Source organism: Zophobas morio, unplaced genomic scaffold, assembly GCF_036711695.1.
Source record: "Zophobas morio isolate AGI-343-1 ecotype UQ-CSIRO unplaced genomic scaffold, CSIRO_AGI_Zmor_V1 ptg000157l, whole genome shotgun sequence".
In the NCBI taxonomy this organism is placed as follows: domain Eukaryota; kingdom Metazoa; phylum Arthropoda; class Insecta; order Coleoptera; family Tenebrionidae; genus Zophobas; species Zophobas morio.
Genome location: NW_026972261.1, coordinates 148,453 through 174,558, shown reverse-complemented (window position 1 = coordinate 174,558; position 26,106 = coordinate 148,453). Strand labels below are relative to the sequence as shown.

Genomic DNA, 26,106 nt, shown 5'->3' with positions numbered 1-26,106 from the left:
AAACCGATCAATGAAAAGAAAGCCCAAGATAGTAGAAAAGCTGCAAAGATCCATAAATACACTTCTACAAATATATTAGTGTAAATCAAATATTAAACATAGCTTCATATAGGAAAGTAGTTACTCAAATGTGTTAAAGCAGTTAATAAATTTAAAAAGTGTTCATAAAACTTTCTCAGAAGATTTGGCCAGATTTGCTTAAAATATAAAAAGCTCTCTTGCAAGGTAACTAAGTAATAATACTCTTCAAGCATTTAAAAGGAAAAATAAGTAAATAAATATTAACAGACGTGGACGTATTACTATAACTGATACTAAAGTAAAAACACCCAATAATGTGACTAATTCGCGCATACCAATCCTAACAATTTCATAGCAAACGTCGTTTTAATTTTAATAAGGGCGGAACACTTTTTATATTATACCCGTTTTTCTTTTTCTGAATGACTAAGTGCATTACATGTAAACAATTTGTATCACTACATTGTTTATAATATATTTAAAGTCTTCCACTTTAATTAAAAAATCTAAAAGTTCACTCTAAGTTTTTTTAAGCCTAAAAAAAAATTATTTTAGTTTTTACTTTGCACAATTCTATACGTTGGTTTAATGATGGGAATATAAAAGTTGGTTTTTTGCAATCTTAAAGTTGTGTAATTCATAAACACAAATGACAAAGTCCTTCATAGTATAAAAAAGTATCATTTTTTTAGTGAGCAATATTAATAAATTTGTGGTAATTAAGGCTTCCTAAAAATGTAAGAAGTTAAAATACAGTGAATTTGTTTTAATATCTGCCCTGCGGTCACTTTGGCAGTTGACTTTAGAGGATTAACCTAAGTATAAATCTTTTTTAAACATTTAAACTATGCCACTAGGTACGGTTATATATATTCCTAGTGCCAGCACAAAACAGGTCTTATCTGTACTGTTTCCTCAAAAAAAACTTGACATATGCAAGTTTTTTACGAAAATAAAGTGAAGAATGCGAAAACATTGCTTCAGCCGCTTCACTACAAGCTACAAAAGGTGTGGTAGTTTGTTTTAGTTACTTATCAGGCTTAACACTTGAAGTTCCAGCGAACGACTATTTAAACACGACCATTTATACTTGTAAGGAGTATTTAAACGCTGCTTTCCTCTCCTACCACAAATTTATGGCATTCATTTTCTATCGATTTATCTTTCATACAAAACAACTAGCAATTAATAAAAAAAAATATTGTCGTAGCGGATAATTTTATCCTATTAATAGTTAGGCACTTACGTGCTCGCCAAGTAAATAATTTTAAAACTAAACAAACCTTGAAACGTATAAACTGGACAAATATAGTTTATTTACTATGATAAAATAAATATCTTAACTAAGTTCCAAAATATAAAAGTAAAGGTTATCCTGTGCTGTAGACAATATTTATGACGCTCGAGAATAGTCTACGACCTGATTGTATTTTTGCATAAGCTGTTTTATCAAAAAGATTTTTAAAATACAGGGGACGCTGTCATACAACCGGGAATAACAATATCGAGCAACCAAACTTTTTTTAAAAACTATAAATATAAAAAGTGTACTTAATTAAATTTTAACTGAGTTTCTCTTGGTAACATAATTGATATAAAAAAAATTATAAGGTTATATGTATTACACCACTTTTCAAAAGTCTCGCCTCATAATTTTTTTCAGTTGATAAAATACAAAGATTTAGGCGTAGGACACTTTTGGTAAGGCAATAAATATTATGCCTAAAAAACTTAAAGTCTACGAATCTTCCCCGCTCCAATAAATTACGGTAAAACGGAAATAATTCGAATCTGGCTGGCTCTGATTCAAGTTGTCTAATAAGGAGCAATGCTAGTGTATAGACTGTTACTTAAACATAATGTTTATATTTCTAACATATTAAATGTACTGGCTTTATCACATATAAATTCAAAAAAAAAAATAATAGATAACTACAAGCTCTAAAAAATATATAATGAGATTATTTTATTTTATTTTTATTAATAACCAAAATTTTCAAGTTTGTTAGATATTTTGTTATTAATAACAGATCTAGAAGCTAATAAACTTTTCCTGTTAGCAAGTTTTTTTTTATAAAACCTAAGACTGTTTCTCTTTCTTTTAATTTCAAATGCTTCAACGGTATCAGCATATTTCCACCCAACTTCCTTAGCTAACAAACCCAGTTGAGTAACTTTTCGGCCAGGTGTATGCCGTAGCACCCGAAGGGCGTCAGGAACAACCATACGCTTTTTTCTACTGTACTCTGGAGGAATTCCTTCGTAGACACGAAGGCGAGCCAGCGCTGAAGCTCCTCTGGCAGTTTTGTGAGGAAGCATTCCACGACAGACGCGAAAAAACATACGAGAAGGAGATCTAGAATAATATAATAATTTTATCCACTCCCCCCAATAAAAAAAAATATGCTTACTGGTAAAAGATTAAATTTACCTGTGATGAAAGGGGCCTCTAGAAGGTTTAGTATTCGTTCGCTTATTCAAATACCGAAGAAAAGCTTGCTTGGTGCGTAACAAAGAACCGGTAACCACTATTCCCTCACACCTAGTAACAACTACTCTCTGTCCCTGTAAGAGCTCCTTCGCAACGATTGACGCAAGACGCCCCAAAATATGATCTCTTGCATCTATAATAACCACCTTAAGGCGTACATTAAAAATTAAAAACGTACAAAAACAATTTTAAAGTAAAATAACGGTGAACGGGTAAAAACTAAACCTCCTCAAAAACCATGCCGAGCGGAGAAACAGAAGCACGATGAGCTAGTGTAAACAGAACGTATATAGCTCTATCAGTGAAAGCCACGTGCTTACTTTTATGTAATTAAAGCAAAATACATAAAAAAGAAACCTTAGTAACGGACTATATTTTTTAGTATATACAGAGCTCTATGTTAAAAAAATACTTTTTTAACTTATTAGCTATATGTCTTCTAATGTTTATTTACATTTTAAAATTAATTTTACTGTAAATACTTCGCTTGTTTACAAGTGATTTTATTGTTTTGTCAATTACTTTTCTTATTTATACAGAATTAAAGTCTATTCTTTTTTGTATCCTTTTTTTCTTTCATATAAATATTAAGTTACTTAACCTTTAATAGTCTTTCCTTTACCGGAGAGGCTCAATATGACCTTATTGCTATTTTATAGGCGTTCAATAATGTACCTATATTGGAGTTAAGCCATCAAAGCAAAACTAAACACGCATAAAGAAAAATGTTTAGAACACATAATTTTTAAGGCGAAAGAGCCAAATGAAATTAAAAAGAAAACAAATTACCCATATCTGCTTTGAATTTTTAATAAATTATGGATCTTTGAAGTATTTATACTTGAAGAATGTGTGGAAATGTTACAAGAACAGTAAGATGCTAAGTATAATAAAAACCACTTTTTAGGTCATGTTACCAATAATTTTTTAGTAACATTGATCTAAATCACTAACAGCAGCACTAGTAATATTATGACAACGTCGGTTCCAGTAACTATAACTTTAATATTAAAAGTATTACAAGCCCCAACCTCGTATTATAATAATAGCGTTTATTTTTACAACTTCAACATAACAATTTTAAATTTGGAGGAGGTAGGGCTAATATATATAATTATAACTTTAAGAATAACCAAGTCTTTTTTTTTTCAAAATAGTTTTGGTAAAACAAATGAATTGGAACCTCCTTACTGTCATGTTATAGAATATCTTTATTACAAGGTGCTAGTGATATAGCACTAGGAGTCGAGATGTAATCTTTATGTAAGACTGTTTACAAAAAACTTTTTTTTTAATAGAATTCGAAAAACTTTGCATATCAAGTTTATTTTAAAAAACAAATTCTTCAAGTTTTTATAGAGATGCTTACTCCGAGTATAAATTTGAGCTACCAAAACAGGAGTTATACTATTTGAGCAATGCTAAGTTTTTTAGTTAGCAGGGTTTATTCCTGTTTCCCCTAAGTTGGGACTACTTTTTTTAAATTTATTTCAGGATTCAACTCAGTTCTTTTTCCTCAACCTCAAGTAAACTGTATCTTTGAAATAGTTGTTTCCACTTAAAAAATAAGTACAGGGAAGTTTTGTTATAGGAAAGCTAATAGCTGAGGTTATTTAAAAGAGTATTTTTCCTCCATTACCTATATAATCATAGGAACAACACGGCTCAGACGTCCATATCCCGATTATTGCAGTTTTAAGACTAACAGGTTGAATCCATAAAGCCATCCCACCGGGACCGAGAGTTTTCAACGTAGCTCAGCGGTTAAGGGCATTGAAACGCATACTCTAGGTTCGCGTTTAGATTCCAGTCGGCGCCAACTCGCACATATCTGGTGGTCTAGCGATTACGTGTACAACTTCCCTGCAAACAAACAAAAATTCTGATTAAAATTTGAGATCTGAGTTAAATACGCGGTCATCAAAGACCGATGAAGAGAGTCGCGTGGGTAGGGATGGAACCTACGGTCTTGAGTATGCGGGTCAATGCTCTTAACCGCTGATTTACGACGACAACTCTCGACTCCGGTATGATGGTTTTACATGTTAACCTTTTAAGAACAGCTTTATTATAAAGAAATTCGACACATGGAAAGTTATAGTTAATGCTGCGAAGAATAAACCCTTTTTTCTGATAAAATAGAGAGAATAAAAAGTCCCTTACCTGTCATACTAGCTCTTACTTTAACCACCTATCTAAAATAAATGACTCCCTACTAACATCTTTTTACTAATTCCTTACTAAGAAAGTGAAGGTTTAGAAGCGTTTTCTACTCTGCGCAAAAAAAAAATAACGCCCTGCTTACATCCAGTATTAGCTAACGCGGAACGCCATCCATAACCTAATATGAATCCTACCTAACAACTTGTTTTGTATGCTTAGGTTCGTCTACAGTAGCAACTTTAAACTGGTCTGGTAAACTTGAGTCTGTTATAAACTTCATTATACTATTAAAAGCAAATTGTTCATAGAATTCAGCACACATTTTACCTAACTTTGATCGAGAGGTACAACTTAGATCCTAACCTTTTTTTTTTAAACTCTACGGAAACCTTTAATTATAATAATAATTATAGCAATAAAAAATTGTATTACTAGTATCAATAATCAAATTAATTAATGTAACATGATATTACTTACATTAGTAACAGTGATACAAAAAAATAAGCAACTAGTAATCGTTCTAGACCCGGGAGGGCCTTTACAGAATAGTTTAATTACGAAAAATTTTTACCCTCGGTAAAATAATTTTTTAATTTTAGAATAGTATTTAGAGGTCACATATTTTTTTTTATTAATGATATTTCTTGGTACTTGACCGGTTAGTTAAGAAAAACAGAATTTACGAATTCTCAACAGGGTGATAGCATATATATTAGCTTTAACTTGTGTTTAAGCAATTTCATACATATATATATCAACAACAATTCTACCCCTAACCCATATTACATATATAGAGCTCATTGTGCGATCGGCGAAAGCGTGCCTCGGCCCAGATTTCGTAACTGACCTCATCTGCTACTACTCAATTGGTGTTCACATTAAGCCGTTTCATAGATGTTCTTAGCATTGCGCCGAGAAATGGTAGCAGTGGCTATACCCGAGATCCTACAAGGTGTTTTTTCGAACAAACCACGGTGGGGCCGTTAAAAGATGTAGCAGCTTGTTTTGTTTAAATTTACATGAGGTAAAAAGGATATTACCGGCAGGGCCCAGGCGCAGTCGGCTGATGCGTATGTCCTAAATGACTGGATAGAAAAAAAACACATGCAAACGGTGCATTATGCTCAACGAGAGTTTTGCTTTTAGCACTAATTAAAGAGTAAAGATTTGAACCGCGATATAGTTTACGTGCGGCTGCCATGAGAGCTTCTTGTGGGCCCCAAGGTGGTTGGCCTGAGGACACCAAGGATTACCTTATTTTCAAAAGGTAGCAGCGGCAGAGGTGTAGTGCACTTCTTCGTCATATAGGCTGCTCTTTTCTGCTTAATAGTAATTTCTCAACGACGATACCACTTGACAAGCGTCATTAGTACAGCAGATGCTGACACAGAAAGGCAGGTGACATTGGAAAGAAGTAAATCGCCGGACCATTTGCTATCCTCTTGTGGGGTTAGTCATGAATTTTAAACCGAAGATATAGCTAACAAGAAACCTCATTTAATTTCCTGTCTTGTCTCTAGCTTTTGAAAGGGATGCATAATTTTTAAGCTAATGAGCGACTATGTTTAAGGGCTACAAAGGCCTATTACATAATATATAATCAAGCCTTTGCTTACAATTTAATTTTTTTAAAAAGAATTTTTTGGACATACTTTCCACTCTTTCCTCCTTCTGCGCTAACTTATTTTTTTGCTGCTTCTAGTTAACTTTTTTCAAAAACTGGCTCATCAATAAGCTATTTTTCAATTCTTTCCTAAACAAAAGTTTTATTTCTGGCTGTTCTTTAATAAGTTACCTGCTTAGTGAAATAATTGACGGTAATTATTCAAAAGATGGTGGAATGTCATCCCTTCTGCTTCACTCACCTTTTACAATTTGTTGTCAATAAACTGCAGATCTACAATCTTTATGTTCTTATGTTGAAAAAGAGATTTTTTTTAAATTTTTTTATGAATTTATTACTTCTTAATTTATACTTCCTTTTGTAATATCCTTGATATTTAAATTTAACTCAAGTTGATTTTTGAAAGGGGTTTAAAAAGGGTTCTAAAATATATATAATTATTATTTTGTATCTTTAAAATACGTCTTATGTCGGACTTTACTAAAAAGCTTTTTTAGGTTTTTTCATTATTAGTTCATAAGTTATAACATCCAGACAACTATTAAAAGTTTAAGTTTACGACTTTAGTACCGTTATAGCTTCGTTTCCTTTTAACTTGTGTATGGGGGCTCGCTTATTTTAGTGATAAATTTTTGTTTTAGGTTGGTTTCTTAATGCCCCCAAGCAAACTTTCTTATTAAACTAACTAAGTTTTACTTCACCATTAAGCAAGCACGATCTATAATGTACTCTTTTAAATGCGTTAAAACTCCACACCTTAACCCCACCACGGTAACACTGGGTCGTGGATGACCCTAGCCCAGTTTGTTAATTTATGCTGTACGCCAGCTAATAAAAATGCCTAGTTTTTAGGTTTTTTGTTAAAGGCAAAACGTTAGAGGCCTCAGAAATTAACAGTTTTTTTTCTCTGATTATTAACTAAAAATGGGAAAAAGTGTTTATTTTAAGCAGTTGCGTTTTCCTAACTTCAATTCTTTCAATGTTAATAAATGTTGTAAAAGTAGCGGAAAAAAAAGGAATGGTAGAATTTTTTACTGATTTTTAGTTATTTGTCTATTACGTTATCCTTTATTAATTCTCTAGACTTGTCACCGAAGTGAGCTCGGTCATACTTGCCGGGAAGTACCTCATCCCGACCAAATCTTAGGAGGCAAATCTCCACTAGCGGGGTTAGTACTGCGGTGGGTGACCCAAGGTTTCTCGCACTTTACACCTCGTCGTGCGTTTGTCATAATTGTTTGGTTATGGACCCCACTCTATAGGTGTAAACTTGATTGTGATTGTTGTAGATTCTAGTCAGCAGGGATTAGAACATAACATAAAAAAATTTGCTCGTCTAAAGTCTGATCATCCTACTACTTATAAGAAAAGTGAAGTATTACAAGATTTGTTAAATGCTCTCCCCAAAAAGTTTTCTAAGCTGAGAAAAAGTGGGGGGGAGGGGTAATCACTCTATTAGGGTAAACTAGTATCATTAACACGTGGTGTGAAGACGGTAGTATCAACAAATGTGACACCTGAGATAATATACCACGTGGTATGAGCACGCGATTTGTTAGAATTAACTCCAACAGTTCCCTTACACTGCACCCTGGGGACTTAGCCTAAGAAAGATAGGCCTCCACAGTAATCGGATAGTAATTATCATAGAACAATTTATTACTTACCTTTTATAACAGTGAAAATTAATGATTGTGTCCTAATGTTGGTGTATCACTAATATGTTCTTGTAGCAAACTTGTGGGAGGACCCGGTCTGATATAACTCCCCTATTTCTTAGTCCTTTCGTACAGTACCCTCCCGAAAGATATATAGGCATACATTTACGCCCGAATCAAGAGTTTGCGATCTACGCTCGACTTACCAGGCACCGCAGACGTCATTTTTAAGTTAGTCCTTCTTTGAGATTTACCTATTGCCCTCATGTTTTCATTTCAAAGCCGTTTGTCTAATGTAATTATAAATTTTTTTATAGATGGAGTCCGTTTGTTAAAATGCACAGCATTAGTTTCCTAAAGTATTAATAGAGGTTTGGAAAGCTTATCACACGTGATCATTATGTTCTATGCTTCTAAAGCATATTTATATGGGTATAAAAGGAAGTTACATCTAAATAACTTTATTGGCAATGTTAAAAAATGTTTTGATGAAGAATTAAATGCGACCAAATCAGTAATCTGTTTAAAGGCTATATATCTATCCCCCTTGCCTTTTTAAGAGAATACTTAAGAAAGTATAGCATTGTGAAATGGTCGTAGAGTCCTAACCCTACTTTTCAGACCACCTTTCGCATGTTACTCTAAGAGTTTAAGTTAAAATTATCTATGAAAGACGCGGTGATGAGAGCGTTGGTTTGTAGCAACCCTCTTATCAGAAGAGGACGGTAAGCCTAAGCTGGTTATTTCAGTATTTGAAGGCTATATTATAGCTGCAATGTAACAAAGGAAGTGAGTCTGCCTAACCCCTGGGTCCTTATCGCTTGAAATTTCAGATAAAATCTAATTCCGAACTATTGAAATTACTTAAAGTTGTATTTAAAAGTTTAATATTTTTAAAGCCTCTTCTAACGGATTACCTTTTTTGCGTAAAAGAATTACTAAAGCTTTTATTTCACCACCTTGGACCACAAAGTTGCCCAGTTTGCTGCGTAAATAATCAAGTAGCAACTTAATTTATAATAATTAAAGCCGGAAGAATTGTTGGTTCCAAGCACTAATGACTTCTGCAGGAAGAAGAAAGTGATCGTGGCGGAAGGTATACCGCAGACGCCAGGTTGGTACAAATGATAAGGTGTTTATCGTCCGTCCCATGATAGACTTATCTTTAATGAGCTTTCCTCTAAGAGAGAATGTCTCTTCTGTATACAACTGTAAGTTATCTTGAATTTAAAATTTATAACAGAGTCGAGATCCAAAATAATAACTTTTAGCTCGTTAGATAACTAGATTATCAATCATGCAAAGTATCCTTACGCTATTTAGCACCTAACGGTAGTCTAAAGGTTTGCAAGTCTAGTTCTGCAAAGGGCAAAAAAAAACTTAACTGACATTTTCTATATTACTAATAATTTTTAATCTTAATTTAAGCTTTTAAGTGAAACTTAAAAGGCGGCTTTATTAATAAGTTTGAAATTGTGCTCGTGCTTATAACATATCCAAAAGTATAACTATGACAAATAAATAAAAAGAGTAAAATACTTCATGCTTAGATCTATCAGTCACATATCCTTCGAGAATACTTATAAAGGTTTTAGAATCGATGCGGCTCGGGGGAAGGGGATCAGCGGCGTGCTGGCTTGATTTGCTAACATCAGGTTTGCTAATATCACCTTCGGAGGTACCCGGAATTCTCGTATATTCATCTAAAGCAAAGCCTTTTAAATGTTCATTGTGAGATAAAAAAATTGTTCTGTTTTCAAACACAATTCCGTAGTAATGAAAAAAAAAGTAACTTATTCTTGTGCACTCATTAAGTTGTGCTTCAAAGTGCACGGAGAGAAGTTTTGTATGAATGTTTACCTCAACTTTACGATCCTCATCTTTAGTCACTTCGAAAGTACCTAAAGGAAAATCAGATCTGGATTGGTTATACACAGCACAACTTTTATCAACCGCTAAAATTTGGCAATTTTTGTCCTTATAAACACACGCGTACATATGATCTTTAACTTGAGTATCCACCGAAACACCGGTGTACTCATCACTTTTATCAACCGCTAAAGTTTGGCAATTTTCGTCCTCATAAACACACGCGTTCATATGATCTTTAACTTGAGTATCCACCGAAACACCGGTGTATTCATCCAAGACAAAATTATCAATATTTTCATGATACTTTAAAAAACTTTCTTTGTTTTTAAAAACTAAAACGTAAAGTTTAAAGAGGCCAAAAAAGACACTCTCATAGGCACGAGAACAACTTTCAAGAGGCACAGTGTTCTTATATATTGAGAAATACCAACCTTTGCAATCTTTATAATCATAATAAAGTTCAACAATGACGTCTTTTTCGGTGATATTTTCAATTTGAAAATATCCCAACGGCGAAACGGAGCAAGGGTTATTATAAACTGCACAACCCTTACCATTTTTAAAATGTTGGCAGTTTTCATCTTCATAAAAGCAAACGTACATCTCGTCAACGTTGGCTTTGCAAAGAACAAGACACAATAATACTAAACTCTTTGGAAAGGACCGCATCCTTATTAAAAAGAAACCTAAAAAAAAAATTAGTTCAATATAAAAACCTGTAAAGCAGAAGGAACATATTGTAATATAATAAGGTTGTAAATTATATAGGCAATCTGCAGATTCTAAATAACTTTCTAATCCAATTTTCTGGCTTAGCAAAAAATAAAAATTAGAACAATAAATAAAATCGGAGTATCTAGAAATAAATTTTACTAAGAACATTAATTTATTGAGTCGATCACTATTAAATTAGCTAATCCCAAGTACAATATAAAGTTAACTTTTAAAATTTAAAAAATATTAGAAAAAAAATAGAATCCCTTAAATACTTAAATTCTAGTATTTTAATTAATAATAGCAGTTAGCATTATTAAGCTAATCTCGAGTATTATACAATTTTTAACGTATAATACTCCTTTATTAACTATAAAATCTAAAACAAAAATTTATACCCGTGAAACGGCACACAGCATAAAATTTAGTTAACGGTTTAAACAATGAAATACGAAGTTATTAATTAAAGAATAAATGAACATCACTTTAACCTCTGATGAGATCTTCCCACGCAAAAAATCTTTATAATCTTAATTTCACTGTATCCTTGCCACACTCAAAAGTTTATATCTTGAAGGATTGATAAGTAACTCAAAGTAGCTTAAATTGCAAGGGAAGAAGTAGGTAAGAAGCTGCCACTCAGGGAGCAGATTGCTCCTGTCATAATATATTGTTAGTGGTTGAAAGCCTAATTCTTACATAAGCAAATATATTTTGATAAATTAAAAATTATACACAAAAGACTTAAATTAATCCTAAGGGATGTAAGAATTGTACTAATTTTCCAAAGTGGAAGTTTTTAGTCCAATTTTTAGGTCTTAAAACTACTTGGTTTTTTTATTATTTTTTTTAAAAAAAAAATTCTTTTTAGGTAGATTAAGCGGAAAGGCCAAGTAAATTAAATGGTGTCTATACGTTATAAAACAATATAATTAATAACAATGTATCATTAAAACGTTCAAGTTTCTAAAAGCGTGAACACTATAAAAATCTAATTTGAAAAAGTGTAATAAATACCTTAGTAATTACGCATAAAAGGCTTGTTAAGATTAAAACTTTTGACTGCGTATATATATCCTATGCTAGCTAACAGAATTTTTTTTGGCACTCTCATGATTCGTCCTTAATAAAATCACTTATAGAAAGAAAACTGAATTCTTTGTACTGTTTAAGGAAGGAAGTCTCAAAAGTATGAGGTATACTTCAAAGTTTGAGTAAAGAATTATAATCAGAAAGATCTGATATAATCTTAGTAAACGAAACGGTTGCTAGTCTCAGTGATAGACTTGCAATTAAAAGGGACGTGCTGTTAATACATATATTTGAGCGGGTTGCCGAGTGACACACTTTCAAACAAGTAATTAGCAGTTTGTTATATTATGAATTATAAAGAAAGCACAACAGTATTTACTTCAAAAAAAAAGAAAATATAAAAAATTGTATTTTTACATAATAAAAATATTATTAAAGTCTATAATAGGAGTCTATCAAAAATTTTTAAAATAAAGAAACTTAGGAAAGGGGTATTATAAAAGCAAGGATCCCTTTGGTGACCAGTTTCGGTCTGTATTTATACCTTTACAAAAGGTTGAAATAAGTTTCCATATTTGTACAATTTAATTGAAACAGATAAATATTACTTTGTTTAGTTTGTATCAATTAATAAGGTATATGTCAAATTAACTTTTGGTTGAAATTTATTTTCTTTTTTCCTGTATTTTTATTGGTTGTTTCCCGGGTTTCTGATTGTCTTAATCACTGTTCAATTTCCTGTGAACATTTAGAGGTTAGTATGTGTGTGTTTTATGGTTGTGTACTTTATACTTAATGTATTATACAGTATGTTTTTTTTGTAAGCTACTTTTTTATTTGTGTTTTCCGTATATTGTGTTTTAAATTGTGTCTTAAATGTGATGTATACTAAGTTGTGTTAGAGTCCTTTGCTTTAAGCCTTTTACCCTAACAATCAAATAAGTGTAATTAGTGTGCATTTTCCTTTAATGGTTAAAAAAAAATTGAAGCCTTGATGTTATTAAACCTGACTAAAAAGTTACTTTGCTTGTAATTAAAGATTGGTAGCATCAATGTAATGAGATATCTACCTAATTAATTAAATCTTGTAAAATGGTCCGCCGAAATATTGATAGTAATTCGCTGTTATAAGCGAGCGTTTTTATACTGCACAGTTGTCATTCTAATAAATAATAGTGGTAATCTTCGCTCTCATATAACCATAGTTCAAAATAATAATATTAGATCTTGAACTGTCATAATTTTAACTCTACTATATGGTCATTGGATTACAATGAACTGTACAATATAAAAACTGATTATTTTAGTTAAAAATACTTAACTAAACTTGAAAGAGTCTGTTTATAACCGAAGAGCACGTCTTTTAAAAGTTTACTAACAAAATGTGTAGGCCTACTCTTTTTATTCTAGAAAAACAACCTTTAAAAGGGGCCTTTTTAAAAACTTGTCAGGAGTTAAGTTTATTAGACTGCAGCTATATTAATGAAGACCAAAACTCCATTCAAATTTATTTTAACCGGGTGCTAAAGGAAACACCGATTTCGCGAACTATCAGCAAAGTGATAGAGTATAAATTAGGTTCAGTCCGTAAAAGAAAACAGAGAAATTGTGTTCAAGCAATCTCAAACATATACATATCTCAATAATTCAATCCCTAACCGATATATTTAGACCCATTGTGCCGTCTCAGATATCGTGATTGGCCTCATCTGCCAGTACTCGATAGTTGAGCACAGTAAGCCGTTTTATAGGTGTTCTTAGCATTGTCTCGAAAAATAGTAGCTGGGGCTCTATCCGGAGATCATGATGTAAGGCGTGTTTCGAACACACCACGGGGCGATCGTTAAAAAATATAGCAGTTTGTTTTGTCTTACACTTAATTGAAGTGAAAAGGATATTACCGGAGTGGTAGGCGCAGACAGCAGAGCGTAATACTTTAGTGGCCGGATACAAAATACATACAAATGGTGCTTGTTGCTCAACGAGAGTTTTGCTTTTAGCACTAAGTAAAGAGTAAAAGATTTAATTAATTCTCTTGGAAACGCGAAGGTATATATTGTCTTCATATGTCGGCGACTTTAGTGATTTTGAAGTTTACTTCTTTGTGAGGAAAAGAGGTTTGCTCTTTTCCACATTACAGTAATTTACAACGCCGACACCTGTCAGGCGTTATTAGATAGTACTTCAACTACTGTTTCAATAAGGCGATAACCTGGACGACCATATCTGTCCCCTATAAGGCAATCCGCATATGAGGGCACCCAGTCTGATGAGCATTGCCTACACTAGCATGAAAATTGCCCTCCTTAAGATAGAATTTAAAAGTCTTTAAAAAGAACAGAATGAAGAGCTATGGTGTGTGTAATGTGAAATGAGCCCTTGTTCCAGGTTTAATAAAATGTTTCTTGAAACTCGATGGATTGCGACGTAAATGCAGTAATATATGTCTCGGGTCATGATACCCTCTACGACTCAAAAGGTCTTACTTTGATCGTTAGTTAATGCAGGTAGCCCAAGGTTAATTGTAATGATTAAATCACCTTAAAAGTTGTATTTAGGGCGCCTTCCAGAGTTTAGCTCTGTTGTGAAGGTTATATTGTACTTAGGAAAGCTCTGAGGCCCGTTCGAGTGTCCTGTTGAAAACATGCTTTTAAAAATTGTAAAACCTAAGGCTGGATAAAGTCGATAAGGAGGTGAAATCTTCCCTGTAACCCTTTAACCAAACATGTTGGTTACTAACATGCCTTGTTCTTGATGCCTTCGTGTTCATTGACTAGAATGGCTTCGGTGAATGTTTGACTTTATAGCTTAAATAAAGTAACACACAAAGAGATAACAACTCATTCACTTTATTTCTAAGTTTCGCTTTGAGTACTATCATTGCCTTCTGAAGCAATTTTAAATCTAATCTGCCTAGTAATAACTATAGAACCCTTGCAATTAATAAACGAATTATTCTGGGTAGTATATAGCTAAGTTCAGTAGAAAGCTACCTTTTGTCCGAGCAAGTAAGGTACACTGAAAGCCAAGAAGGAAAGATGTATAGTATAATTAATGACAGATATCCTTATTGCTAAATCCATAGCTACCATGAAAGTCAAAAAAAGTAGCATAAATTTGCAAAACTTGTGATTCTTGTTGTACTAGAACATCCGCATTCGGGTGGTCTCTTACCGTACGGATCTGAATGGGATTTCTAGAATAGGGCTATTTACTAGTACTATATATAAGTCGACCATGCCGGGTCATATGATATAAAAACGACACCGTTTGCATCTATAAAACCAAGCTTATGATTTATATTTTTGTAAATGGGTCTACGTTTATTTCGTTGATGTGTGATGGTTCTCTCTTTGCGCCTGTAAATGATCTTTAAGTCAATTGGTTCTGTGGGCTAATCTTTGTTTAACATATATATATATTCATATCACCTATTTAATCTTAATTAAATAATACTCATTATTCTGAGTGATTATTTGGACACATAAGGTTAACTGTAGCGTTCATTATAGTAAATGACTTAAGGAACAAGTTTATTGTTACATTGAAAAGAAAAGAGGTCACCAAAATATTGTGCCAATTCTTCAGATAACCTTTCATTTTGTTATAGAAATACTTTCTAAGGTCTCCCTTTAATCTTTATTGTAGGTATTAAGAAACTTAATTCGCTGTAACATCTTTTCCCATAAAAGTTATGCATAATATTGCTCGTCCACCCACAGTTAACAATTACGCCCTCTTTCTACGCCTTACTTTCTTCGTTATTTCGTTACGTAAATTTTTTTTTTTTAAAAAAGTAGTATTGGTTTCTATGGCAAAAAATACTTCCTTAGCTTAATTACATTACCCACTTATTTTATTGACTGGTATATGGTGTATAAAACTAAAAACACTATACTTAGTTATCCTTTACTAGTGCCTTCAAAAAACGGGTAATAATTTTAGGATTCCTTATTCAGTAACGGTGCTCTTCTTACTATTATTTATAGTAAATAGTTTAATAATGAAATAATCGCCTCACTACCGCAACTGTAGTTTAATACTATTTGAATCTTTTGCCACATGTTGCAATATATGTTTTCGAAGTCTGTTATATATTGAATTATGATCAGAGTTTACCATTAGTCTTAGAATTGTCTAAATAATTTTGGTATTCGACTAGCTTCATCAAATTTTATTGCTATTGAAGGTTGAATAAACTCCATTTATTCTACCACTCGCTCACATTTTAATTTTTAAACCTCAGTTTTAATTTAGCGCCAGGCTTCCTACTTCTATAAACAGCTGCTTATACTATATGATAACTTCATATTAGGACTGTGGTATTTATGTATTCTCGGTAAGATACCTCGTTTCTCTTTTATGATACTAAGGTTATCTATACTATTATTGTTAACCAAAATCTTTGGAACTGAAGTCCGTCGTTATAAGTTTTTATTTTATACATACTAAGGCTAAATTAAAAATTAGGAAGGAAAAATAATTATTAATTGCCCTTGCTTTGCTAATAGTTTATTAAGGCAATATAAATATTTTTTTTTTATTAAATTTAAGTTTAAACCACATTTTTATTTGCTAAAAAATATTATTTGGACTATGTATATTTCGGATTCAAGTCATTATCTCAGATGTATAGGAGTGTTTACAGTTTTACTGAGCAGTATAAGCAACGATAAATTTACAAGGTTTGTAGAGTAAAAAAGACTTTATTCGGTAACGGAAAAAAAGAGGAGTGATCAGTTTGTTATCTTGTAGTGTTAGGGTATTTATACCTTCGGGGAAGTAATACAAACTGTAGGAAAAAATGAAAAACGTGCGACGACACGAGAGACACAGTACGAAGCACGTGAAATAGGCACGTGCTAAGGTCATGTGGTTTAATAACACCTGGTAACACACCTTAAGCCCTAGGGAATATAACTTTTAGTTCACATGCGATTAAACTTTAAAGTTTTTGGAGCAGCTTGTGAATTTTTTTTTTACGATTTATTATAAAAATGGTGGCGGCGTGTGACCCAAAATTATTTTAATGAAAAGGTTGTGTAAAGGAAACTTTAATATTAGATATAGTAACTTTAATATAAGTTTAAGAAGCTGACATAATTGTGTTTATGGTTAATAAAGAAAACTGAAGCAATTAAATTACATCCTATATTAAAAGTAAAAAAGAAAAAGGTCATTTACTTACTAAAAAAAAAATATATTTCAATTCATACTCTAACATAGCACATACTAACCCTACACCAAAAACCAACTTTATTTATAAAGGCAACATACTTAAGCTTTTTTCTAATTCACTCACTCTCTTGTACCAACTTGTTGCACAGCAAGTCTTACTAGCTCCTCTAAACATTTTTGCAAATGAACTGTTAATTAAATTTAAATATCTCTCAGTAAAATATTTTGAGCTAGGTAAGAAATTAAATATTACGAGAAAATAAACAATAGCCGATGGAAAGGTAACTAACACCAAGAAAATTTTCTCACCTTACCAAAGATATTATAAAATTAAAAAAAAAGTTTTAACTGTTAAATCATTGTGAGCATGAATTAAATTAATTATTTAATTTTATTGCAACAGTCTCGAAAAATGGAAACAATAGGTTATAATATTATCAATTGGTAGGCATGTTGTTACAGGATTATAAATTAAATTTTAGAAAGGTTATAAAGGGCTACTATTAAAAGAACGAAACTTATAATAAAAATATAAATAGAATTTTAAGGAGTTAATATATGCAATAAAAAAAAAACAGATGTTTCTAATAATGTGGATGGAAAATGAGCTAGCGAATTTAATAAGAAACTAAATTGGTTTAAGGTAGAGATAACAGAAATCAAAAGGCCCGCAGCCATATAATATAAAATGAAAAACTATAATTAAGCCATACATGAAGCAAAGCAAAAGGACCCTCGTTAGGATTCCTTTGTGCGAATGTCCATATGGGTACATTCCGATTATAAATGAGTTTAAATTAGTGTATTTGAATAAGCTGGTCACTTTAATTATTAATAATAAGTAGCAAACAGTTTATATGTTTTTTATAATACTACGGGAGGTGAAAAATTAACGTTTAGGTAAAAAGAAAAGGTCCAAAATTGGTACAGAAATATGACTAATAACAAATCATGCGTAATAACTTGTATAAAAGTTATAATTTCACTTAGAATTTCGTTTAATATACTCTTTTTGTCCTTTTTTGTTTTATCTAGAGGATGATGACATGATGTAATCTTAAAGGTTGGTTTATATATTATTATTATTGTTTAAAAATTAGATAGCTGCTAGGACCCTAAAATATCTGACGAGCAGTGCATTTCATAATAGATTTCGGAGGCAGTTAAAATCATACTTTCTGGATTATTTAAAGTTTTGAAAGAAGAGGACACTAATTAGTTAAGAATAAGTTTAGTATTTAGATCCAAAAAAAGCAAGGTACCAACTTTATTTCCAGGACGAATAGAACGACGAAATGCTTTATATGGAACGTTTTTAGTAATTACCATTTATAAATGCCTCCACTCTCGTTTTGAACTAATTTTTTTGTTAGATACCTTGCATATTTCTGCAATAGCTTTATAGTTTTTACGTTCTAAACTTAAAGTGCCATAGTTCCTTGAAGGCTATATATTACAAAGTTTTTATTAAATATGTAATGCGATAAAGGAAAAGGAATTTAAAAAAAATACGTGTGCAAATAAAGCTTTACAAATAACTTTTCTCTCCCTGGTTAGCTTCAATTTGTCGTGATAGTTTTTTGTTCCATGATGATGGATTTTTATAATATATTAAGAAAAAAAGTATGCAAAAATTGTTCCTACTATTCTGTAATAGTTGTTATTTTGTCTTGTATTTAAAAATTTTTTAATTATTAGAGCCTCCTACTTTACAGCCCCTAATTTTGTAGTAGCTTTATAATTTGCCACAATATCAGTAATAGGCTAAAAAAAATTGAGTAAAAAGTGTTTGCCAGCGTTTCTGATTAGACATTCGTTTGCGCTCCCGCTAGTAAAAGGATTGTTGTGTTCTTAAACCTTTCTTTGGTTGGTAGAAAAATTTTTAATAAAAACTGGTAATACTAAAAATAATACAAACAAAGCAAACAAAAAAAAGCCCTATTCTAGGTCTTTTCAGAAAACTTGGTGAGTAACTCTTTTTCCGCATAATTTTTTTTTTAGATGCAACTTTCACAGGCCATTAGGAGGGAGTCGCGCACTTATATTTAAGTGTACTAGTAAGTAACACTATCAATAACAGTACTATTACAATACAACTCTATTTGAGTCATACATAAAAGCACTATTATACACATACAGTTCGTATCCAAATTCGTTATTTAGCCACACTCATCAGTACAACAGCACTCTAGCTTGCGTTCGATTTTCCTACTTGCATTGAAATAGCCCTTTTCATACTAACTTAACCAATCTAACACAGGATCACTGTAGTTTATTGCCAAAAGTTAGAGAGGATCTGCCTTATTTACGAGCTATTATAAAAATATAATAATATAGGTTAGTCTAAAGACTAAAATAAACACTAATCTTTATTTCTTCAGAGGCGATCCTTTCCTAGTTCGAGCAACTCGCGTGTATACACACTTAAGAGTCAATGTTTATTAACTTAAACTGCTATTAGCTATTTTACATAGTTAAATAAGCTTCAATTTATAGGTTTAAAATATAAGGCGAGCCAATAAAAATTTAGGAATGGAAATTACGTAATCAGGTTATGTTATAGCCAATTCAATTGTTAATTACTATATTAAAAATATATACACGAGCAAGAAGTTCGTACAAAACTCTGAAAAACTTTATAATAAAAAGGCCTAAGAATGTAGCGCGGAAGTAGTTAAATAAAAGAGTTAAGTTTCTACCTTTTCTTCTTCTTTAAAAAAAAAAGTATAGGCGAGATATTTTGAATAGAACTAGGCTAAGTGAGGATTCAGGAGTACCAACAACGATAAATCCATTAGCTCGTGTGTTCGATCCCACGTTTTTGGGCAAATGTATTTTTAGCGTTTGAACATTTCTTAAGGCTTACTTGTTATTATGAGTCAGTCTTTTCTTATTACTTCGAAATTTATAAATTGCTGGCTTAGGAATTATACATTTTTCCCAAGAAGTACTTGCCTCTATATTAATTTACTGTACAAGTAGAAAAAGTAATTTTTATAAACTCTTTCCTGCATCTTTACTTAGCAAAGCCAATCGAAAGTAGCAAATACCTTGTAACCACAGACGCTCAACTTAAAACCGTTATTCAGTCTTGTAGAAAAGCAAAGTCTATAGCAGCTGTAAATTTTATTTTAATTTTTTATAATAATTCTCTGAAGTTAATTTACTTTTGTTTTTGAAAAGGATACCGAATTTATTTGGGATAGTATTTATAATTCTGATTTGCAATTGTTACAAGTAAGTTTTAAGCAAGAAAAACGGCCACTATTAGCTATACCTTAATATATAGCTGTTAGCTTGCTTTCTGGATTGTTTATTTACTTTATTACAAAGATCGCTGCCGATAAAAAATACTTTGCTGTTGACGTTCAATGCTTTGAGAAAAATAATCTTAAAAATTTATTGAAATCTTTTGGGGAAAAAAAAGCAATAATGCACTCTTCTTATAACGATAAGCTTCTTATTCAAAAATATGGTTAGTTGAAAGCTTTTATGCTTCTAAAGAAGTCTTACTTTAAGCTTTTTATTTTGTTTTTTCACTTTTAGTTGGCTTTTCGCCTAAAATTTTGGACACCCAAGTAGCTGCTGGCTTTTGTGGTTATACTTTCTACGTTTCTCTTGCTCAGCTTGTTGAAGATGTTAGTGGGCTTTTTTTTTTTAATTTTCAGTTCTTGGATCCTCACTTACTATACGTGTACAAGTGTATTTCTCTGAAATTGCCTAAAACACTAACACTTTCCGATTGGTCTCGACGACCTTTAACTCCTGAACAAATTGAATACGCCATTGATGACGTTCGGCATCTAAAAGTGTGTTTTTCTTCTGATTTATTTCTGCTCTGAAATTTTTATGTTTTATCACTGCTCGAGCGTTTTTAAAAATATATTTATCCTAATTAGGCCGTCTGGGATGTCCTTAGGCAGAAATTAATTTCTATGGGGAGATTGGATTGGTTTGAGGAGGAAATGAGTCGTCTTAACAGTGAGTTTTCTATTTTCTTTATATATTTGGGGTATAGTGTCTCACTTTTTACTTGCAGACCTTGATCACTACGATGAGTCTCTTGACGAGTGCTGGATCTCAATTAAAGAGGCGCAGAACCTCGTATTAGTTTATAGTTGGCTTGATTTGCAATTCCTTTAATATTGTTGCAGGAGCCGAAGTACGTGACACGTGTTAAGGCGCTGGCACAGTGGCGGGAAAGCACAGCCCGCGTAACCAGCACGCATCCCTCGCGGATCATGAAGGACAGCACTTTAGTTGCGCTCTGCTTGCAGGTTGTTAACGCGCTCCGCTTTAGCGTCAGTGCACACGACTCTCGACACTTCCAGGAGATAAGGAGCCCGCCGGACATCTTGGCTGTGCAGGGCCTTTCAGCGCCCACTATTGCAAAGCACAGTGAGGCTATTACCAACGTGCTAAGCGCCGCTCAAAACACTCCCACCGCCGATTATGTCCAATTCCCTGAACACCGCAAGCAAAAAAGTTTGCTGCTTACCTTGAGCTGTGAAATGTTTTTTTTTAAATTTAATTTTTTTTTTTGTGTAGAGGAAAACATTCGGCTCGTGTCTTTACTCTCTCTGGCGGTTCTTTACTTGTCTGGTTTCGTCTGCTCTTGCTGTACTGTACTCTCTACTGCTGGTTATAGTTACCGTCTTTTCTAGACAAGCATGGCATCAACCGCGATCTTCTCGTGGATCAGCAAGAGCTCAACTTAATAGCGAATCTTGCTGAAGAAGAGCTGTGTGAGTCTGTAGTTTGTTGGTATTGGTTCTTCTGTCAATCCCTTTTTATAGGTTGCCAGAAGCTGAGGGTATTTGACTCGTGGCGCAAGGAACTTGTAGGCGACACGCTGCTGTCCATAAAAAGAGGGAAGGCGGTGTCTTTTGTATGTTATCCACGTGATTTCGTTCGTCTTTTTTGAGAAAGAAATACTCGTTCCTGCAGAGCTGGAACGTGAGCAAGAAAGTACTGGAAGGGAGCACGTCATAGGATGCAACCAGCCCGGCGGTGGGGGTGGGGGGGGGGGTCATCACCCTTTATTACTGTTTCTTTTTTTTAGTACGCAGCCAATAAACAAGAGCGTTGCTCAAGCGTAGTTCCGTTTGAACGAAGTTTTTCCGACCCCTGGATTCATCATGTTCAACGGGTCGAGCTCTCTCCAGCGCTGCTGGGTCTCGGGGGGCGCCTCGTATTCCACGCCTGCCGTCGTATTGCTTATTTAAAGAAGTTTTACTGGCTGGTGTGCGGCCTACCGTGCCCATGCTCTGCTGGCAGTCGGATCCCGTTGGCCTTGAGCGCTTCTTTGATCATACTTGTGAGGCCCTCGACGTCGGTTGGAAGAAGGCCGCTCTTACTTTGGAAAGAAGGCGGGAAGGACAGGTCCTCGTGGGCGACGTTGCAAGCGAAGTGCATATACCGCAATCTCCTCGTGGGTTCTGGAAAGTTCTGGCGGGCAACTGGCGCGTGAGTCATGCGTCTTCAGCTATAACTGAACTACCTTCTCTCTATCGAAGGGGAGGACCGGCACGCTAAAGTCATTTTTTCGCAGGGCGTAGTCCACGGAGATCCCGCGGTAACCTTAGCCAGCGCCCATTGGTAGGTGTGGGTCGGGCGGCAAGGGGAGCAGGTTCATACCTTTTCCTTCGTTGTAAGTCTTGAAGGCGGCGGCCACGGCAAACCGGAAGGTCATCACTGATTGGACTTCTTTCTCATTAGCGCATTTAAACACCTTAACGGCGGGCGACGATACTAGTGCAGGGCTACGTTAATGCGCTGCGGATAGTACTTCGATGCTTTCCCCCTTCTTCCTTTCGTTTTCGAGAAACGACAAAAGTTTTTCTTCGGAACGTTCGAGCTCTCCGTTTCCGAACTCGCCCATTTCAAGTAGCACGTGGTGCTCATAGTTTTTGCCTGTTCAGAAAATAAAGTGGAAGCCGGCTTGCCCCAAGGAAGGAGCATCGACCAATAAGATAGCATTTTTTAGGCAAGGGCCGGGGAACGAGGAAGTTCAGGTAGAAGAGGACTTTGTCGGAGACCCCCTCCGCACAGGCGGGGAGCGCTTCGAGCTTAGCCTTGAGGTCCCACAGGAAGCCTATCGGTTAGAGCAAGACAGCGTTACCGCCACGGCCCCCTTCAAAGAGAAGCGAAGTCGAAAGTCACCGAGTCGCTTGATGCCTAATACGGTGATGACTTGGACGAGAATCCGGCCAGCTTGGTCGGTGACCTTGCAACGGCGATGAGTGTACGGTTTATTAATAGACCGCGGAAATTCATACATCGAAAGCGTCTTTGTTTAGATACTCGCAAGATATTGGCAGGTTTTGGACGGACGACACGACAACCGTTCTTTTTAATTCGCTGGCCTTTTTTTATAAAGCGGATGAGCATAAAAAATTATGAAAAAGAAATGCCTCAAACCTGTGCGAAACTGGAACATCCAATCCAATAGACGCTCTTTTTTTCGGGTAAAGGGAAGGCATCGTGAATGGTGGCTGCGTGTAATTCATTTATGGCGGAGATTTGTGTAAAGGGGGAGGATATTCATATATATAACGATCTCGACCCAATATCATAACTTTTCCCTCGCTTCGTACGCACTCGCTGCTACCACTTGTGTCGCCATTAAACCGGGCCACCTCGTCACTGAGCTCGCACACTTGTAGGGAGAAAGCGTCGATGGGGAGTGTTAGAAAATTTCGAGGGTTAGGCACGGCGTCGCTAGAGAGTCGTACCTTTGTATTTGTACTGCGAGTCGTGTGCTTTTAGAGAAGTTTGGAAGTCTCTTGTTTCTAGTGACGTGGAGGATTCGAGAAGGGCGACGACGTTTTCCCAGGAATCCTCACTGGTGTACGAAGACGAGCATTTGGAAAGCAGCCGTGCAACTCACTATTGCCGCTCACCTTTTCAAGCCGAGGCGGTTTACCACTTGGACTTTCCCGCGCTCGTCTATTCTACAGTACAGCGCCCTCTCGGTGTAGGCTGGCCCTGGGAAAAAAAGGAAAATGCGTTTTGAGATCTTGAAAGAAATAAAGATTTTTGAATTGTTATAAACCTTTTCTTACGTGCGTCCCTCCAGAACCGAAAGCTACTCCACCAGCAACAGTCGGATTTAAAAAAATAGAGCCCAGCACAGAATGAGGCTCGCGTTTAAAAGGTTTTAAAAATAATTCCAAATCGTAAATTCCTTTTTGTAATTACTTAATTTAGAGTTCAGCTTAATATAAACAACATATTGCGGTTGAAAATAACCTGCACCCGCGTAGCACAGAACTTGATTTACATTTTTATTTGTTTCCTTTATAGGAATAATCTTGTTTAACCGGGTCAACGATATAATTGCAAATTCTCTATCTATTTATCAAAAAGTAGTGTGCCTAGCTAAGATATAAACCGGAAACTATATATTTATTGCTAGCACCACTAGCATGAGTTGATATAATTACTTTTTTTTGAATTAAGAAAAGTAGTGTATAAAAAAAAGTTAGTAAGAAGATTTGTCCAACATTAAACGCGTTAGAGAATTAGACCAAACCTGCTTTAGTTCTAGGTACGGATCCCCCTGTCAAGCCCGTGTTTTTACCTTGAGGTATTACGGCTATGTCGTACTTAACGCAGGCTTTAAGCACTTCAACTGCTTCCTTAATGCTTCCGGGTTTAATGACAGCCACAGCTTAAAAAAATCTTTATTAAGATAGCAACTTGTGTATTATTATTGTTTATTTAAGAAAGAACATAGAAAAAGCATATATTAATGATGGCTTATAGTAGTATTCTAATAAAATTCAGAACTAAATAACAAGAGGTTTAAACCTAAGCCGTGGCCCAAACGGATACCTCTAACGTAAGGCTCTTGTGCTGAGCGTGTAATAGACTTTATAACATTGCGGGATGGGTTGTCAACTATTTTTTCAATCTCATCTATGAATAACTGTGCGTTCTCTGAATGTTTAAAAGAGTCGAAACTTTTAATATTTTCTTCATTTAATGCAAGTTTACTGTAGCCAAAAGAGAAAGCAAGCACCCCGCTTAATAGGAAGGCGGGTTTGTATAAATAACTATAGATTGAAGCTCGGAAAAAGTTTGGATGTATAATCTTTATCTTTCTATTAATAAGTAAAATGCTTGGTTGAGACCTTAACCCTATGACGCTTGCACTGAGCCGAAACATAGAGGGCATAAGAAGCTGGTGAAGAAGTTAAAATTTATTTACACCTCTTTACTTTTTGATCTTCTATCTCTGGCTGGTTGTCAGGGCCACATCGACCGTAATTGGTTAATACGAAAAAAAATGTTTATCTTAAAATGGATTCCTATTCTTCTTCGGGATCTGGACTGGATAACTAACATTTAGGTAAACCCGACAAAATAGTAAACAAAAATTTATTAGCACAATATAAAAACTCGCACACGAAACTGAAGTGTCTACGTCCTTCGTTCTACAATTTTTGTTGCACGGTTTAAAACATTAAAAACACTTGACGCCTTTTTTATGCTAACCGCCTGTCTCTTTACTTGCCTCTCATGAATTGAGTGTGTATGTAGAATATGTGAATATATTATTGTAGTAAATAATTTTTTAAGATTGATTAAAATATTTATTTATAGTTAAATTAATATGAATTAGACTTAGTCAACTGAAAAAGTTAAAAAATGGATAATACCTTTTAACCCGTACCAAAAGTGTTTAAAGTAAACACTGGCTAATCCTTACATGTTATGCAAATTACTGGTTAAAAGTTTAAACAATAATCTGGGTTAAAAAAACTTTTTCATATAATGGGTCCCACATATTTTAAAGATGTTCGTATGTAAACAATTTTTAAAAGTTGAGCAGAAAAAAAGAATTTATGTTTGCGGCCTGAAAGATTTTTAGTCTTCTGACTTTTGCAACTGCATGGTTAATAATAAAACTAATATTTTAAACTTCAATAATTTTTGGTTAGTAAAAATTTTCCTGTTTACTTTTACTATTGACTATTATTTATATATAAATGGATTCATTTAAAATTAATATTAACTGCATACTTGGCATTCTTATTAAAAAAAGGTTGCCGTAATTAATAAGCATTTTGGTCAATTGTTGGAAAAATTTCAGTTTTAAAAAAAGGAATATTAAATAATAAATAAGACTTTAAGAGAGTTCTCAACAATATAATCAATGTTAAGTAAATTAAGAGAAGTTTAATACTAAGTATTAGCCCGTTATTGAAAAGATAAGCTACAGAATTATACTGTAAGGTAGTTTATTGATTGCTTAAACCTAAAAATAAAATCATTTGATGCGTTTGAACTCTTCGCACATAGCTTGCGCATAATACTATTAGTTATGACGGCCTTTGTCCGTGTTAACA

The 26,106-nt window shown here is 33.9% G+C and overlaps 3 protein-coding genes and 1 long non-coding RNA gene across 7 annotated transcripts; 1 reads left to right on the top strand and 3 right to left on the bottom strand.

The window, feature by feature from the left end:
• Window positions 1-2,057: 2,057 nt before the first annotated feature.
• On the bottom strand, window positions 2,058-2,761 carry LOC135145554 (uncharacterized). Its single transcript, XR_010283484.1, has 3 exons — window positions 2,738-2,761; window positions 2,453-2,658; window positions 2,058-2,377 (listed from the first exon to the last, which is right to left on the bottom strand). It is a non-coding gene; the product is annotated as an uncharacterized LOC135145554 (long non-coding RNA).
• Window positions 2,762-19,639: 16,878 nt separating this feature from the next.
• On the top strand, window positions 19,640-21,763 carry LOC135145551 (ribonuclease D-like). 3 transcript variants are annotated; one of them, XM_064077669.1, is made up of 14 exons: window positions 19,640-19,700; window positions 19,778-19,872; window positions 19,937-19,990; window positions 20,087-20,228; window positions 20,300-20,391; window positions 20,455-20,562; window positions 20,653-20,734; window positions 20,793-20,857; window positions 20,908-21,030; window positions 21,085-21,238; window positions 21,302-21,339; window positions 21,402-21,498; window positions 21,550-21,641; window positions 21,701-21,763. In XM_064077669.1, exons 4-14 carry the CDS (start codon window positions 20,186-20,188, stop codon window positions 21,743-21,745), a joined length of 939 nt encoding a protein of 312 aa, XP_063933739.1. In that variant the 5' UTR covers window positions 19,640-19,700; window positions 19,778-19,872; window positions 19,937-19,990; window positions 20,087-20,185; the 3' UTR covers window positions 21,746-21,763. The 3 variants fall into 3 exon arrangements, with proteins under 3 accessions (XP_063933739.1, XP_063933738.1, XP_063933740.1); XM_064077668.1 differs by having other exon boundaries at window positions 21,302-21,355; window positions 21,418-21,498; XM_064077670.1 differs by lacking the exon at window positions 21,701-21,763 and having other exon boundaries at window positions 21,302-21,355; window positions 21,418-21,496; window positions 21,550-21,635.
• Window positions 21,764-21,824: 61 nt separating this feature from the next.
• Window positions 21,825-22,634, bottom strand: LOC135145530 (quinone-dependent D-lactate dehydrogenase-like). 2 transcript variants are annotated; one of them, XM_064077647.1, is made up of 6 exons: window positions 22,542-22,634; window positions 22,391-22,484; window positions 22,254-22,333; window positions 22,111-22,201; window positions 22,009-22,056; window positions 21,825-21,955 (listed from the first exon to the last, which is right to left on the bottom strand). In XM_064077647.1, exons 1-6 carry the CDS (start codon window positions 22,632-22,634, stop codon window positions 21,843-21,845), a joined length of 519 nt encoding a protein of 172 aa, XP_063933717.1. In that variant the 3' UTR covers window positions 21,825-21,842. The 2 variants fall into 2 exon arrangements, with proteins under 2 accessions (XP_063933717.1, XP_063933716.1); XM_064077646.1 differs by having other exon boundaries at window positions 22,009-22,201.
• A 19-nt stretch (window positions 22,635-22,653) lies between these two features.
• Window positions 22,654-24,923, bottom strand: LOC135145539 (quinone-dependent D-lactate dehydrogenase-like). The gene is made up of 11 exons (XM_064077657.1): window positions 24,566-24,923; window positions 24,288-24,425; window positions 24,005-24,106; window positions 23,808-23,939; window positions 23,656-23,740; window positions 23,488-23,597; window positions 23,319-23,411; window positions 23,174-23,247; window positions 23,032-23,118; window positions 22,916-22,979; window positions 22,654-22,847 (listed from the first exon to the last, which is right to left on the bottom strand). The coding sequence occupies exons 1-11, from the start codon at window positions 24,921-24,923 to the stop codon at window positions 22,654-22,656; spliced, it is 1,437 nt and encodes a 478-aa protein (XP_063933727.1).
• Window positions 24,924-26,106: the final 1,183 nt, after the last annotated feature.